At 45.0% G+C, this 14,500-nt stretch overlaps 1 protein-coding gene across 1 annotated transcript in view; it reads left to right on the top strand.

Moving 5' to 3' along the window:
* The window catches only part of LOC119965939 (transcription factor E2F3-like), a 79,733-nt gene extending 72,617 nt beyond the window's left edge, over positions 1–7,116 (top strand). The window contains exon 7 of the mRNA XM_038796967.1: positions 3,171–7,116. Within this exon, the coding sequence (XP_038652895.1) occupies positions 3,171–3,436 (266 nt within the window). The 3' untranslated portion in view covers positions 3,437–7,116. The remainder of the gene's footprint in view (positions 1–3,170) is intronic.
* The last annotated feature ends 7,384 nt before the right edge of the window (positions 7,117–14,500 follow it).

Genomic DNA, 14,500 nt, shown 5'->3' with positions numbered 1-14,500 from the left:
GAAAGGGCTGCCACCGCCGGAAGAACCCTTGTACCGATCCCCTCGGGGCAAACATGACCACCTCCAGTCTGATGAACCTGGCCACGTCATTAACCCAGGCCTCCGGGCTCGTGGGCTTCGCGTCCCTCCACTGCAAAAGAATCCTATGCCGGGCTAGGATTCCTGGATAACCGGCTGGACCCTACCCGCCAAAGAGAGCGGCAACGCGTCCCACCTCTTGAACTCCTCCTCCATCTGTTCCACCAACCTCGAAAAGTTTAGCCTCTGCAGGGCCCCCCAGCTCCTAGCTATCTGTACCCCAAGATATCTAAAGCTCCTCACTGCCCTCTTCAACGGGAGCTCTCCTATCTCCCTCTCCTGGTCCCCCAGGTGCAGTGCGAACAGGTCACTCTTCCCCACATTGAGCTTATAGCCTGAAAAATCCCCAAACTCCCCAAGTATCTTCAGCACCTCTGGCATCCCCCCCCCCCCCCCCGCCGGATCCGCAACGTACAGTAGTAAATCATCTGCGTACAGTGACAATTGGTGCTCTCTTCCCCCTCCAGTTCTTCGAATCCCTCAGCGCCATGGCCAAGGGCTCAATTGCTAACGCAAAGAGCAGGGGAGACGAGGGGCACCCCTACCTCATCCCCCGGGACAACCGAACGTCCTCTACCTCCTACCATTCGTTACCACACTCGCTACGGGGGCACTATACAGCAGCCTCACCCAACTAATGAATCCCTCACCAAACCCAAATCTCCTCATATTGACGGATTGCCGTCTGAGTCGCCGTGAGCTTGTCCAGCGAGGCCTTAAACGGTTCCAGGATCTCGGCCTTCAGCTCTCTGAAGCAGCGATGGAGCAGCTCCTGCTGCTCCTGCGCCCACTGCTGCCACGCTGCCGGTTCCCCGCCTGCCTCCATCTTTCTTTTCCTGCCTTGCACCTTTCTCTGCTCCAAAGCCAGTTTTTTGACCGCTCCGCTCCTGGTCCAGTCCATCCACCGGCAGATAATCTTAGTGGAAGTGTTCCCATATGGGGAAAAGTCCAACCAGCACGGCTACGGGCCCTTAAAGAGCCCAAAAGACCAAAAATAGCGGGAGCTACCGAATGTGCGGCTTAGCTCCGCATCACCGCAACCGGAAGTCGTCGCAAGTAGACTTTGACACTGCAATGAAGTTACTGTGAAAATCCCCTAGCCGCCACATTCTAGCGCCTGTTCAGGTACAGAGGGAGAATTCAGAATGTCCATTTCGCCTAACAAGCACGCCTTTTGGGACATGTGGGAGGAAACCGGTGAACCCGGAGGAAACCCACGCAGACACTGAGAGAACATGCAGACAGTGACCAAGCCGCGAATCTTACCCGGGACCCTGGCACTGAAGCAACAGTGCTAACCACTGTGCTACCATGCATTGCTTTTTGCAGAAGAACAAAGGTTCAGCTGGAGGAGAAAGGTCAGAAACTAAAGGTGTTGAGCTCCATATTGAGCCCCGAGGGTTGTAACGTGCCTAATCGGACGTTGAGATACTGCTCCAGTTTAAGAGCCTGACAGTGCACACAAGTGAATCCAGAAATAGCACAAATAGTAAAAGGAGGAGCGGGGCCGATTATGAATCAAAAAGAGGTGGTCGTTCAGGCATTTGAAATGAAATGAAAATCGCTTATTGCCACAAGTAGGCTTCAAATGAAGTTACTGTGAAAAGCCCCTAGTTGCCAAATTCCGGTGCCTGTTCGGGGAGGCTGGAATGGGAATTGAACCCGTGCGCGCTGCTGGCTTTGGTCTGCTTGACACGCCAGCTATTTAGCCCACTGTGCTAAACCAGTCCCGTGTGCTAAATACATTTGATTAGTTTAACATTGAGGAAGAAGAGGTATTGAATAGGCTGGGTGTGATGCATCCAAGGATGCTGAGGAAAGTGAAGCTGGAAATTGCAGAGGCACTCTGCATAATTTTCCGATTATCCTTAGACTTGGGGTTGGTGCCACAGGACTGGAGAATTGCAAATGTTTTTCAAGAAAGGGTGTAAAGGTCAGCGCAGCACCTTCAGGCCAATCACTTTAATTGTGTCCGAAGTCAGTTTCTAAACGTTTCCCCACCACAAAGTTAATAGTTACTTGGGAAAATGTGGATTAATTCAGGAAAGCCCGGCATGGATATGTTAAGGGAAAATTGTGTTCTACTAACTTAATGGATGGAGTTTTTTGATGAGGTAACAGCGGGTTGAGGAGGGTACTGTAGTTTGTGATGTACACTGACTTCCAAAATGCCTTTGAAGTGCCGGACAACAAGACTTGTGAGCAAAGTTGGAGTTCATGGATTAATAGGGACAGCAGCAACATGTGTACAAACTTGGCTGAGTGACAGGAAACTGTGATGAACAGTTGTTTTTTGGACTGGAGGCAGGTTTGTCGTGGCTTTGCCCAGGGGACCCTTGCTCTTCCTGATCAGTGAATGAAGCATATGGGATCCAGGGATTTCTAAATAAGGGCATAGAGCACAAAAGCAAGGAAGTTTTGATGAACCTGTATAAATGCTGGTATGGCCTCCACAGGAGGATCACAAAAATCGTTCTGGGTACCACACGTTTGGAAGGATGTGAAGACATTAGAGATGTGAGGAAAAGAGAATGGTTCCAGGGATGAGAAATTTCCAGTTATGCAGATAGATTGGAGGACCCAAGAGTTGTTCTCCTTTAAGAAGAGAAGGTTGAGAAGTGATTTGACAGAAGTATTCAAAATCCTGATGGGATTGGGTGCTGTGGGCACAGAGAAACTGTCCTCATTTGTGGAATAATTAAGAACCAGAGAGCGCAGATTTAAGGTAATTGGTAAAGAAAGCTACAGAAGCATGAAGGAAATCTTTTTTTTATGCCACGGGTGGTTGGGACTTGGAATGCATTGCTGGAGTGTATGGTGGAGGCAGATTCAATCATGGCATTCCAAAGGAATGTGAGATATTTGTAGGGCTACGGGGGAAAGGGCAAGGGGAGTGATACTTGGTGGATTGTTCTTGCAGGGAGTCAGTATAGATGGGCCAAATGGCCGCCTGTGCGATAACAATCCTTTGATTCTATGAAATGGGAGATTCCTTACTTTGAAAGGGAGCCAGCTATGAACTGGTTTTCAATCCTGTTGTGTGGTTGCCAGGTGACGGGACATGTGACTCATTTGTTCTTTTCTTTTCACAGACCTTGACATTTCTAATAGTTTTCAGCCCGGTGACAGTTCAGCGTCACACTTTTCACCTTTAACCTCACTGAACAGCCTCCTGCAGCAAACCGAAGATCAGATTTTGTTGCCCATGGAAGAGGAAGGACTGTTTGTAAATCTGTCTCCATCAGTTGCTCAGGAAGAGTACATACTGAGCATTGGTGAGAAAGCAGGAATCAGTGATCTGTTTGATTGTGATGTTGATGCGCTTTTCCCACTGGAAGATTTTTACATGACCAATTAAGTGTTCCTTTTTGAAGTATTGAATATCTGCTGCCAGTGATGGATCCAGGAACAGAATGTAAGTTTGGAAGCTGGTGAGTGATAAGGAAAGTCTGTATCTGTTACAGGAATAGTAATGGAACATTTTGCCAGTAAAACCACAGCCAGTTTTGTTGACCCTAACAGTCTACGGTCTATCTTGGCTACCGGCAATTGAGGTGTTTTGTGCTGGTATTTTATATAAATTATGTATTAGCATGAAATGAAACTTCACTATTGATTACCATACCCATGTAATAATGGAGTTGTTTTTAGTGGCTTTTGGCATGCACAATGTAGGTATTCACTCTTCAAGTTACTTCAAGGCCTGGAAACCTTTCTGACCATAGTCGTCTGAGGCGAGTTGAGCAGCTGTGGGAATTCTCTCGATAACCTGAGATGTGAAATAGTGTTGCATTTGGTCTTGCCTGAGAATAGGCTGTGGCTATACTGACGAGCCTTGTTTTGTCATGTGGCGGGTTTCAGTATGTGTTGATGAGTTTGATTTTATGTTGAGTGAGTAGAGGGAAAAAGAAGCTTATGAAGGGTACAAATCAAAGTTCAAAAATAATTGCCAATATGTTTTCTTGTTTGCAATAAAGACATTATTTATTAAAAAAACAAAAAACAAATTCGGTGTCTTTGCAACAACAACCAAGTTTGTAACTGCAGCTGGGTTTTTCCATGCATTTACATTTCTGCCCCTTTCTTCCATTATTGCTGTGAATGAATAAGGTGCTAGGTTAATTCTAGCTGCTGCTCCATACTGTCAGGCAGTGTTCCTCCGCTGCTTATTGCCAGCACTCGGCTTGTGGGGGATAATTTACATTCTACTGCTGCTGTATCTCAGATTGTGAAGTGAGGGATACCTGTCCGAATATACAATCTGACAACACCTGACCTATTATGGGAGATGCTGAGGATTAGCTAATACTCTTTTAGCCTTGGATTAATTTAGACCAGAGATGTGTTTGATTTATGTTACCAATGTCACAGCATTGTGCAGTCAATAAGTTTGTGTAATTAGCACCATCACCTATTGAACGGGTTCACAGCACATAGTTCCCTGAAATGTCTTTAGAGTGTGGGAGGGGGTTGGCACAAACAATGGTGGTTGAAAAGGCTACATTTCCTAGCATTATAATTCTTATTAAAGATCAATGCAATTAATGCAGATACATGCAATTAAATTCCTGATAAACAGAGCTGGAGGGTGTAAGGGGTAGTGATAGCATGTGAAAACAACCCCCCACCCCCTTATTAGCATGCTTGTTAAGTACACTGCCTGACATTTAACTGAGCCATCAAGACTAATTAGGTGCCTTGGCTATTGTCACTAGGGCAGCTGTAAAATTGGCTACAACATCCTTGCTGAGAGATGAGAGAAATCGACTGAGATTTGCAAGTACAGGATTGAAATCCATTTTGATGTCCCTTTGTGGTCCAATAGATGCATTTCCTTGAACTCGAGGTGTATAATCGCAAATTAGATGAGATGCTGGAGCCCTGCAGACATCAATGCATGAATTAACTTTCATGTGAATAGGTGCCTTCAAATAGGACATGTGGATTTTTGTCATGTTGTGAAATCCTTTGTTTGTGCAAGTTGATTAAAAAAGGTGATGGAGGCTGATGTAACGAGTGAGTGTGTGCTCTTTCTTTTTTAATCTGTGAAGTCTTGTCTTGGTCAATGATGCAAGAGTCCCATGCCACTGGTTTGGTGAGTTGAGGAATCGGCCAGGGTTTCTGCATCTGATCCTGTCCAATTCTGGAAAGTGCATTTATACAAGTGACGAGATTGGTTGACACCTGCCGCTGCAGGAGCTGATTTGTTTCCCTGGGTTTAGCTTTCATTTCTTCTGGCAGTTAATTTTAACCAGTTACAGCAAGCTTGAATTGGTTGCAAAGAATGTTAGAATTGATGAGGTATTGCATTGACATTTTGTTCAAGGAGCCAGCCTCCATAAGTCGATTCTTCTGTGGCCTCTCTCTCTCTCTCTCGTCCAAAACACTCTGAAGGATCACCACTTCGGGAATGGCTTATCCAAAAAGACTGAATGATGATAGAAACGTAGTAACCAATAGCTAAGTTACTAATTTTTTAAAGACTTTGTTGAAGAACCATTGTTTGGTAAACTCAGATTGTGATCAGCTTTGAGTCTGTTGGTTAATGCAGTGATCAAAGAAAGTTGAGGTGTCATGGCTACCACTGGATGCAGAACAGAAGTGTCCTCTTATCCTTTCCGCATTTGGCAATTTTAATTATATGTATAGATTCCTACTGGTGAAAACACGCAAATATATTTGTACCCCAATAACTGAACTGAATGTTGGACAGTGCATACATGGATTGCTTTCTCGTGACTCCTGGACTTTATACAACTTCAACAAATATCATCATTTCCCAACCCCACCCATTCTATACAGATATTTTGGTTGGCACACAAATGTACGTGCACATGTACTATCTCACAAACCAGTTCAAGGTCACAAAAAAATACTTTTTACTGTGCAGCACAAGTGCAATCTTAATCTGCCAATTATTTTTGTTCCTGGTCTCCATCCCCCACCCCCCTACAAGTGTGCTTCACTGATCTCTTGGCTGAGACTTCAGCCCACACTTTCTGCATAGTTGCCCAGTGCTTCAGCACTAAAGCTACCCTCAGATTCTAATAATTTCACTCCACTAGTGCCCATGCTTCAGGAGGGGTGGAGGAAGGGGGGTGTTTGGTCGCTTGTAATCTGTGTGGTAGCTGTGAGCACTTCTGGCCAGCGCCTTTTGAACCTGCTATTTACAAACCTATTCCGCTGTCACAATGACTAGAGGTACTCCAGTCCTGCACATTTTGTACGACAATTTTGTTGTTGTAAGACTATGTACTTGGGCGCAGGATACCAATGTTGTTTGTTTCCCATTTCTCTGTGCAAATCAAAAGGCCTATTTACACATCATCATCGTGAATAAAATTTAAACTTCATATTTCTCTACAAACCCATTTTGGATTCCAACACAGTTATGAAATGCTCATTTCAACAGGGAAGCATCCAGACCCTTGGTACCTCGTTGGCTGGGTTTTCAGTCTGTTGCTGCCCTTGAAGTTGTGCATTCAGAATCCATGCCTTTTTTTTCCCCCAGCTGTATAAATATGTACTGGAAGATCAGAGTGTAGCATGAGGACTGTGTGCAAAGGAATTGAACAATACATATGGTACTGTTTAGTACTGTGCTGGCTCTGGTTAATAAATTATGAAAAAAAAAATCTATAATCTATTTAAAGAGACTTTGCAATCTTTGACTTGTGTTCGCTGTCCTGCCTTTTTGTATAACATGTTTAGGCGCCAGTGTATTTTCTTGGCTTTTCCAAACTTAAATGGACACTGCCATCAAACTTTGTAAAGACTTGTAAAGGTTTTGTCACCTGCATTTGTAACTAGTTTTTTTTTAAAGATACTATTTAACCCGAGAACTGGATGCCTGTTTAAAAAGTGTACATAGTGTATATGAGAGAAGTGTGCAAAACACGTTAAACATGTGAAGTGCCAGCACAGTTCTAAATTGTGATGGTACCTTAAATAATGTTAAACTTTCAAGCTTTGTGGGGAAAGCTTCCCTTGAATTTCTAATGTTTAAATGCGAGTGTAAATAAAATATTTGAATTTAAATAATGTATCTTCCTGTATTCATCTTGGATTAAATATTTTTTTTCTCCATTCATCACATTGGGCAAAATGAGCCCGATAATTAGAGACGTTTATAGCAGGCATATCAGCAAGAGCCTGAATACAATGAAGCCGCAGCAATTAGGCCACTTGAAGCCAAGGCAGCATAGTCCTAAATGCCTCTGTTTCTCAGCTTCATGGTTTATCTTTTATTGGGCTGGACAGTTCTCTTATTGGCCTCGTCTCTCAATAGAACTATAGAATCCCTACAGTTCCGAAGGAAGCCATTTGATCCATCGGGTCTGCACCAATCCTCCAAAAGAGCACCCTACCTCGACCCACTCCCCCACCCTTTTCCCGTAACCCCACCTAACCTACACATCTTTAGATGCTATGGGGCAATTTAGCATGGCCAATTCACCTGACCTGCACATCTTTCGACTGTGGGAGGAAAACAGAGCACGTGGAGGAAACTCCAATCAGACAGTTGCCCAAGGCCGGAATGTTACCCAGGTCTCTGGCAGCAATGCTAACCACTGTGCCACCATGCCACCCATGATGAACAAAATTTATGGGCAGCATGGTGGCACAGTGGCTACCACTGCTGCCTCATGGTACCGAGGTCCCAGGTTCGATCCCGGCTCTGGGTCACATTGATTGATTTGATTTACTGTCACATGTACCGAAGTACAGTGAAAAGTATTTTTCTGCAGCTGAGGGAACGTACACAGTATGTACATAGTAGACAAAAGAATAATCAACAGAGAACATTGACAAATGGTACATTGACAAATAGTGATTGGTTACAGTGCGGAAGAAGGGGGTCAAACAAAGCAAATACATGAACAAGAGCAGCATAGGGTGTCGTGAATAGTGTTCTTACAGGGAACAGATCGGTCTGAGGGAGAGTCGTTGAGTCTTGTAGCTGTGGAGAAGAAGCTGTTCCTATGCCTGGATGTGCGGGTCTTCAGACTTCTGCCTGATGGAAGGGCCTGGATGAAGGTAATGCCTGGGTGGGAGGGGTCTCTGATAATGCTGTCTGCCTTCCTGAGGCAGCGGGAGGTGGCGGTGGCAAGCTTATGTGATGTGCTGGACTGAGTTCACCACACTCTGCAGTTTCTTGTGATCTTGGACCGAGCAGTTGCCATACCAGGCTGTGATGCAGTCGGATAGGATGCTCTCTGTGGCACATCTGTAGAATTTGTGAGAGTCGATGCAGACATGCCAAATTTCTTTCGCTTCCGTAGGAAGTAGAGACGTTGTTGGGCTTTCTTGACTGTTGAGTGGACCAGGACAGACTGTTGATGGTGACCTCCAGAAAGCTACGATCATCTCCACTTCGGAGCCATTGATGCAGACGGGAGTGTGTGCGTGCTACGCTTCCTGAAGTCGATGATCAGTTCCTTGGTTTTTCCAACATTTAGAGAGAGGTTGTTTTCGGTACACCATGCAACCAAGTGATTTATCTCCCTCCTGTAGTCTGATTAGTCTTTGTTCGAGATACGGCCCACCACAGTCATATCATCCGAGTTGGAGTTAAATCTTGCCACACAGTCATGTGTATATTGCGAGTAAAGTAGAAGACTGAGCACATATCCTTGCGGGGCCCCGGTGTTGAGGACTATTGTGGGGGAGGTGCTGTTGCTTATTCTTCCAGATTGTGGTCTGTTGGTGAGGAAGTCGAGAATCCAGCTGCACAGGAAGGAGTCAAGTCCAAGATTGCAAAGTTTGGTTATTAGTCTTGTCGGGATAATGGTCTTTAAGGAGCAGCTATGTTTGCTGAACAGCAGTCTTGCATAGGTGTCCTTGTTGTCGAGGTGTTAGACTGTTGATTGTAGAGCCAGGGAGATGTGTGGACCGGTTGCGGTGATAGGCAAACTGCAGTGCATCGAGGCTGGCAATGATCTGTCTCATGACTAGCCGTTTGAAGCATTTCATGATAACAGACGTCAGGGCCACTGGTCAGTAGTCGTTGAGGCAGACTACCTTATTCTTCTTTGCTACTGGTATTATGGTGGTCTTCTTGAAGGAGGTGGGAACCTCAGAATGGAGGAGTGAGGTGGTGAAGGTATCTGCGAATACACTCGCCAGTTGTTCTGCACAGGCTCGGAGTGCCCGCCCAGGGACTCCGTCAGGGCCCGTCGCTTTCCGCGGATTCACTTTCAAGCCCGTGTCCCTGCGGAGTTCGCACGTTCTCCCCGTGTTTGCGCGGGTTTTGCTCCCATAACCCAAAAGATGTGCAGGGTAGGTGGATTGGCCGTGCTAAATTGACCCTTAATTGGAAAAATTTAATTGGGCACTTTAATTTTTTTTTAAATGAATAAAATTTATGTAAGAAGACATGAGTTATGCCTGACCCATTATGTTTTTTTCAATACCTCCTACTGAGAAGGGCAGAGTAAGTACATGGTGCAGTTTATAGGCCTAAATTACACTTGTTGCCCAATACATAACTACTTGACTATTCGTAAACCAAAGGCCCAGGCTAATGCCTGGAATCAAAAGCTAGTCTCGACTACCATTGATTGTCATAACCCAACTGGTTTGCTTCATGAAAGAAAATCTTCCGTCTTTGCTTGATCTAGCCTCCATTTTATTTTACCAGGTAGAGATGGCAGATTTTCTTCCGAAAGGACAGAGGCAGCATGGTAGCATGGTGGTTAGCATCAATGCTTCACAGCTCCAGGGTCCCCGGTTCGATTCCCGGCTGGGTCACTGTCTGTGCGGAGTCTGCACGTCCTCCCCGTGTGTGCGTGGGTTTCCTCCGGGTGCTCCGGTTTCCTCCCACAGTCCAAAGATGTGCGGGTTAGGTGGATTGGCCAGGCTAAATTGCCCTTAGTGTCCTAAAAAATAATGTTAATGGGGGTTGTTGGGTTACTGGTGTAGGGTGGATACGTGGGCTTGAGTAGGGTGATCATTGCTCGGCACAACATTGAGGGCCGAAGGGCCTGTTCTGTGCTGTACTGTTCTAATTCTAAGGACATTAGTGAACAAAATGGCTTTTTATGGCAATCATTTCACCATCTGCCGTGGCGGGAGTTCATAGAATCGTAGAACTTCGTGCAGAGGGAGGCCATTTGGCCCATCGAGTCTGCACCGGCCCTTTGAAAGAACACCCTACTTAAGCCCATGCCTCCACCCTATCCCCGTAACCCCACCGAACCTTTTGGACACTAAGGGGCAATTTATCATGGCCAATCCACCCAACCTGCACATTTTTGGGTTGTGGGGATGAAACCCAGACAAACATGGGGAGAATTTGCAAACTCTACATAGACAATGACCCAGAGCTGGGATCGAACCTGTGACCTTGGTGCTGTGAGGCTGCAGTGCTAACCACTGCGCCACCGTGTTACCCTGAATCCACCTAACCTACACGTCTTTGGACTGTGGGAGGAAACCTGAGCACCCGGAGGAAACCCATGCAGACACGGAGAAAGTACGAACTCCACACAGACGGTCACCCGAGGCCGGAATTGAACTGGGGACCCTGGAGCTGTGAGGCAGCAGTGCTAAACGCTGTACCACTGTGCCGTTCCAGGTATCCAGATCTTGCTCTGGGTCACTCAATTGCTAGTCCAGTGATACTACTATGCCACTGCCTCACCCTAAACTTGTGAATTCAGATCCACAGCAATGTAGGTTGGTTCTTCACTGCCCTCTGAAATGGCCAAGCATACACTCAACTGTACCAAACTGCTAGCACTGTGGATGTACCTACAGCAGTTCAATAAGGTGGATCACCATCAACTTCGAGGCAATTGGGGACAATCAAAAAATGTGCAAGTTAGGTGAATTGGCCACGATCAATGTGTGGGGTTATGGGGACAGGGTGGGGGAGTGGGTCGAGGTAGAATGTTCTTTCGGAGGGTTGGTGTCGATTCGATGGGCCGAATGGCCATCTTCTGCACTGTAGGGATTCTATGGCAACAAATGTTGGCCTTGCCAATTACACCAAGTTCCCATGAAATAATTAAAAAAGAAAAAAAGAAAACCTACATAATATGCATATTGTTGCTTTTTTAACCTCTTCTGTGGTTTGCAAGTCCCACCACACATAGCAGACATGTTGGTCACAATTCAGTTTGTCCCCCTACGAGTTCAACAGTAACACTAAAAACCCAAATAACCAAAGGTTCTACTTTTTAAAACTGCAACTTGATTAAATGCGTTGCCTAATTGTTAACATCTGCATCAATAATCTCACCACAAAACTAATTTGCACTTGTACAAGGTGTGAGCAGCTGATTAAAACTCCCCACTGTGCCTGCAAGAAGCAGTGCCTTTACACTTCTGTACTTACTGAATTGCCCCAAATAACTTGAAGCCAGGCCGTGTTACAGAGGTGAGTTGGCTGTCTTGGCAATGGACAGGATATGAGGTCAAAAGCTTGTTGTCAAATGGGCAACAAGCTTGTGTACAATCTTGTTCAAGTTTAGACAATGGCTGAGGAGAAGTGAAGTTGGTGGGTAGGGAACAAAGTTTGTGGCAAGGGCTGAAGGCAATGACTTTGCTCTTGCCAATATTTAATTGGGGAGGACTTTCTGCTTATTTAATACTCGATGTCATAAAAAGTGTGTCATTGCAGATGGTGGAAATTTCGAGAAGTGGTGGTGTGGCAGAGCTGTACCTAGTTTGTGTACACGTGGAAACTGGTGTTTTCAGGGAATGTCACTGAATGGTGGAATGTAGATAGAAATGGGAGAAGGACAGATCCTTGGAGGACACCAGAGTTAACTGTGGGACTGGGGGGGAGGGAAACCAAATTATTGCAATTGATTCTCTGACTGTGACTAGAAATATAGGAATGGAGCTGGATAAAGCAAACCCACCCAGTTGGATAGGGAGGAAAGGTTTTGGAAGAGGATTGTATGGTCAATTGTCGTAAAGCCCAGACAGGTGAGAAGGGTGAAGGGGAATAGTTTACTACTGTCATAATAACAGAATGTCATTTGTGAACTTGATAAAAGCTATTTGTGTTTGACAGACGTGGAAACTACATGGAGTTGAACAGGAAGATGGGCACAAATTTGGGAGTGATTATGTTCAAGACGTTTGGAGAGGAAAGGGTGGTCGCAGATGTGATCATGTTCAACAACAGAGGTTTCAAGGATTTTTTTTTTTTAAGTAAGATGATAATGGCATATTCAGATGGGAGGGAGGCAGTACATTAATAGGGGGAATCAATATCAAGGAAAGTTGAGTGATCAGCAGTTCAGAGGAAATAGGATCAAGGGATTAAGAGGTGCGGGCAGTTGGTCTTGGCAAGTTGAAGGAAGGGAAGTGGCAAAGGCAGTTGAATGGAGGGTCTCAAATTTAGTGATAAATCCATGGGCTTCTTGTTAGACATGAGGGTGGAAGACACCAGGGAGAGGAGTTTGAGATGGAGAAGAGTAAACGGGGATTAGTTTTGCATCCCATCACACTAGCATAGCGACCAGTTTACACAACAGGGCTCAATAGTACTTTGTGGTCCAACCAGATCTGATGATTTGTGAAATCCACCATAAACACTCAAGTCTGCATCCCTTGGAATTGAGGGAATGGAGATGACTGTACCAAGTAAAATGACCAGGGCTTTAGGGGGTATCATCGAATCACGGATCCCTACAATGCAAAGGAGGCTGTATGGCCCATCGAGCCTACACCCTCCCTAGGTCCTCTGCCCGTCCTATCCCCACAATTCTGTACACATCTTTGGACACGGAGGGGAAATTTTACCATCACCAAACCACCTAAGCTGCACACCTTTGGACAGTAGGAGGAAACCGGAACACCCGGAGGAAATTCCACAAGGACAGTCACCCAAGGTTGGAATCGAACTCTGGTCCCTGATACTGTGAGGCAGCAGTGGTAATCACTGTGCCACCATGCCTCCCAACACACAGCATAAGGTAAGTGCACAAGGACTAAAGATGGAGACGAGGTATGCCATCACAAATTGATAACAAGGGAAATGTCATGTTCCATGTATATTCAATGATGAGAATTTGAAAATGATGCAACTTGATGGAAAGATTTTTCCAAAGGCAGACACACAGAAGTGGATTATGAGAGGGAAGGTGAATGTGAGTGGAGATGGATACAGGGAAGTGATCAGAAATGACCTTAATTGTGATTGATGTGAATAGTGAGACTACGTACAAGTGAGGTGCAGAGGGGGACTGAATATGAATAGGTGAGTTTATATGGAGGGAAGGAGAGGACAGAACTTGGAGGATAGAGGGCATGATGAGAGAGATTTAAATCACTAAGGATGCAAAGTCACTTCGTGCAACAGTTCGGATGAAAACCGTGAAGATATCTCGATGAGAAATTTGATGTGGCCACTTCAAATGAGCAGTACAGCCAAGGATTTTAAAAGTGGCGTGGAACAAGATGAGATTCTCAAAAGAGGGGAAGGTGTCACAGGAATAGGAGAGCACCTGAATGGTGACTTTACAGGCGCAGGTTAGGTCAGCAGCTGATCATAACTATACTCCAGTGCATGTGTGTGTAATGCCACAGGAACTCCGCCAGTGCTCATCATGCCAGATCTCAAAGCATTACCCTTGACCTCTGGTGTTCTGAAATATTTCCATAAAACACCAATCCATTTGAAGAGAACAGTTACAGAATATATCAATAAATATGAATGAAAACTTGTTACATACATATAGGCAGCCAGGAAGCCAATAGTATGGGCCACTGCACAAAATGTCTTGTGAAAAATGTTAGTCCCCTTGTTTCATCATTAACCTGAAGAACATAGATGGGAATTTTCAGTGACGTCATTGCTGTGTTAATGTAAGTCTACTTGTGACACTAATAAAGATTATTATTATTACAGACTACTATGTAGTGAAATTGAATGATTCCAACATTTCTGTTTACAAATGTTTAAAATTACTATCAATGACAATTATTGATGTGCCTGCAATCTAGTTTCAGTAACATCTATAGGTGCTGTAATTGACCAACTTCTATTAAAAATTGTCCACACTTTGTGCACAGACGTATATGTGTATGCATTCCTTGTATTCATGCCATTTCTAATTGAACGTTGCCACAAAGATGTAGGTTTTCCAGGTTCACTTGAATTTCTTCAACTTTGCTGAAGCATTTGCCTGTGAATGTCGAGAGCTGGAGTTGTAATAGAGCACACCCCACCACCATCCTGAACAAACTTAATGATTGAGTAATTGTTTTTAAGTAAACTGTAGAGTAATGGATTGATGGTTATGCTAATGCGACCATGTGATAATATAAGCACAACATCAGGAGTCAAACTATTCTGCGCCGAGCTCGTTTGCCGCCTCTTGTCATCCGTGTCTTAGAAACCATATAAGACCATAAGACTTAGGAGCAGAATTAGGCCACTCGACCCATCGAGTCTGCTCTGCCATTC

The sequence above is a fragment of the Scyliorhinus canicula genome, chromosome 5, assembly GCF_902713615.1.
Source record: "Scyliorhinus canicula chromosome 5, sScyCan1.1, whole genome shotgun sequence".
Taxonomy (NCBI): domain Eukaryota; kingdom Metazoa; phylum Chordata; class Chondrichthyes; order Carcharhiniformes; family Scyliorhinidae; genus Scyliorhinus; species Scyliorhinus canicula.
This window is presented reverse-complemented; position numbering and strand designations above follow the sequence as displayed.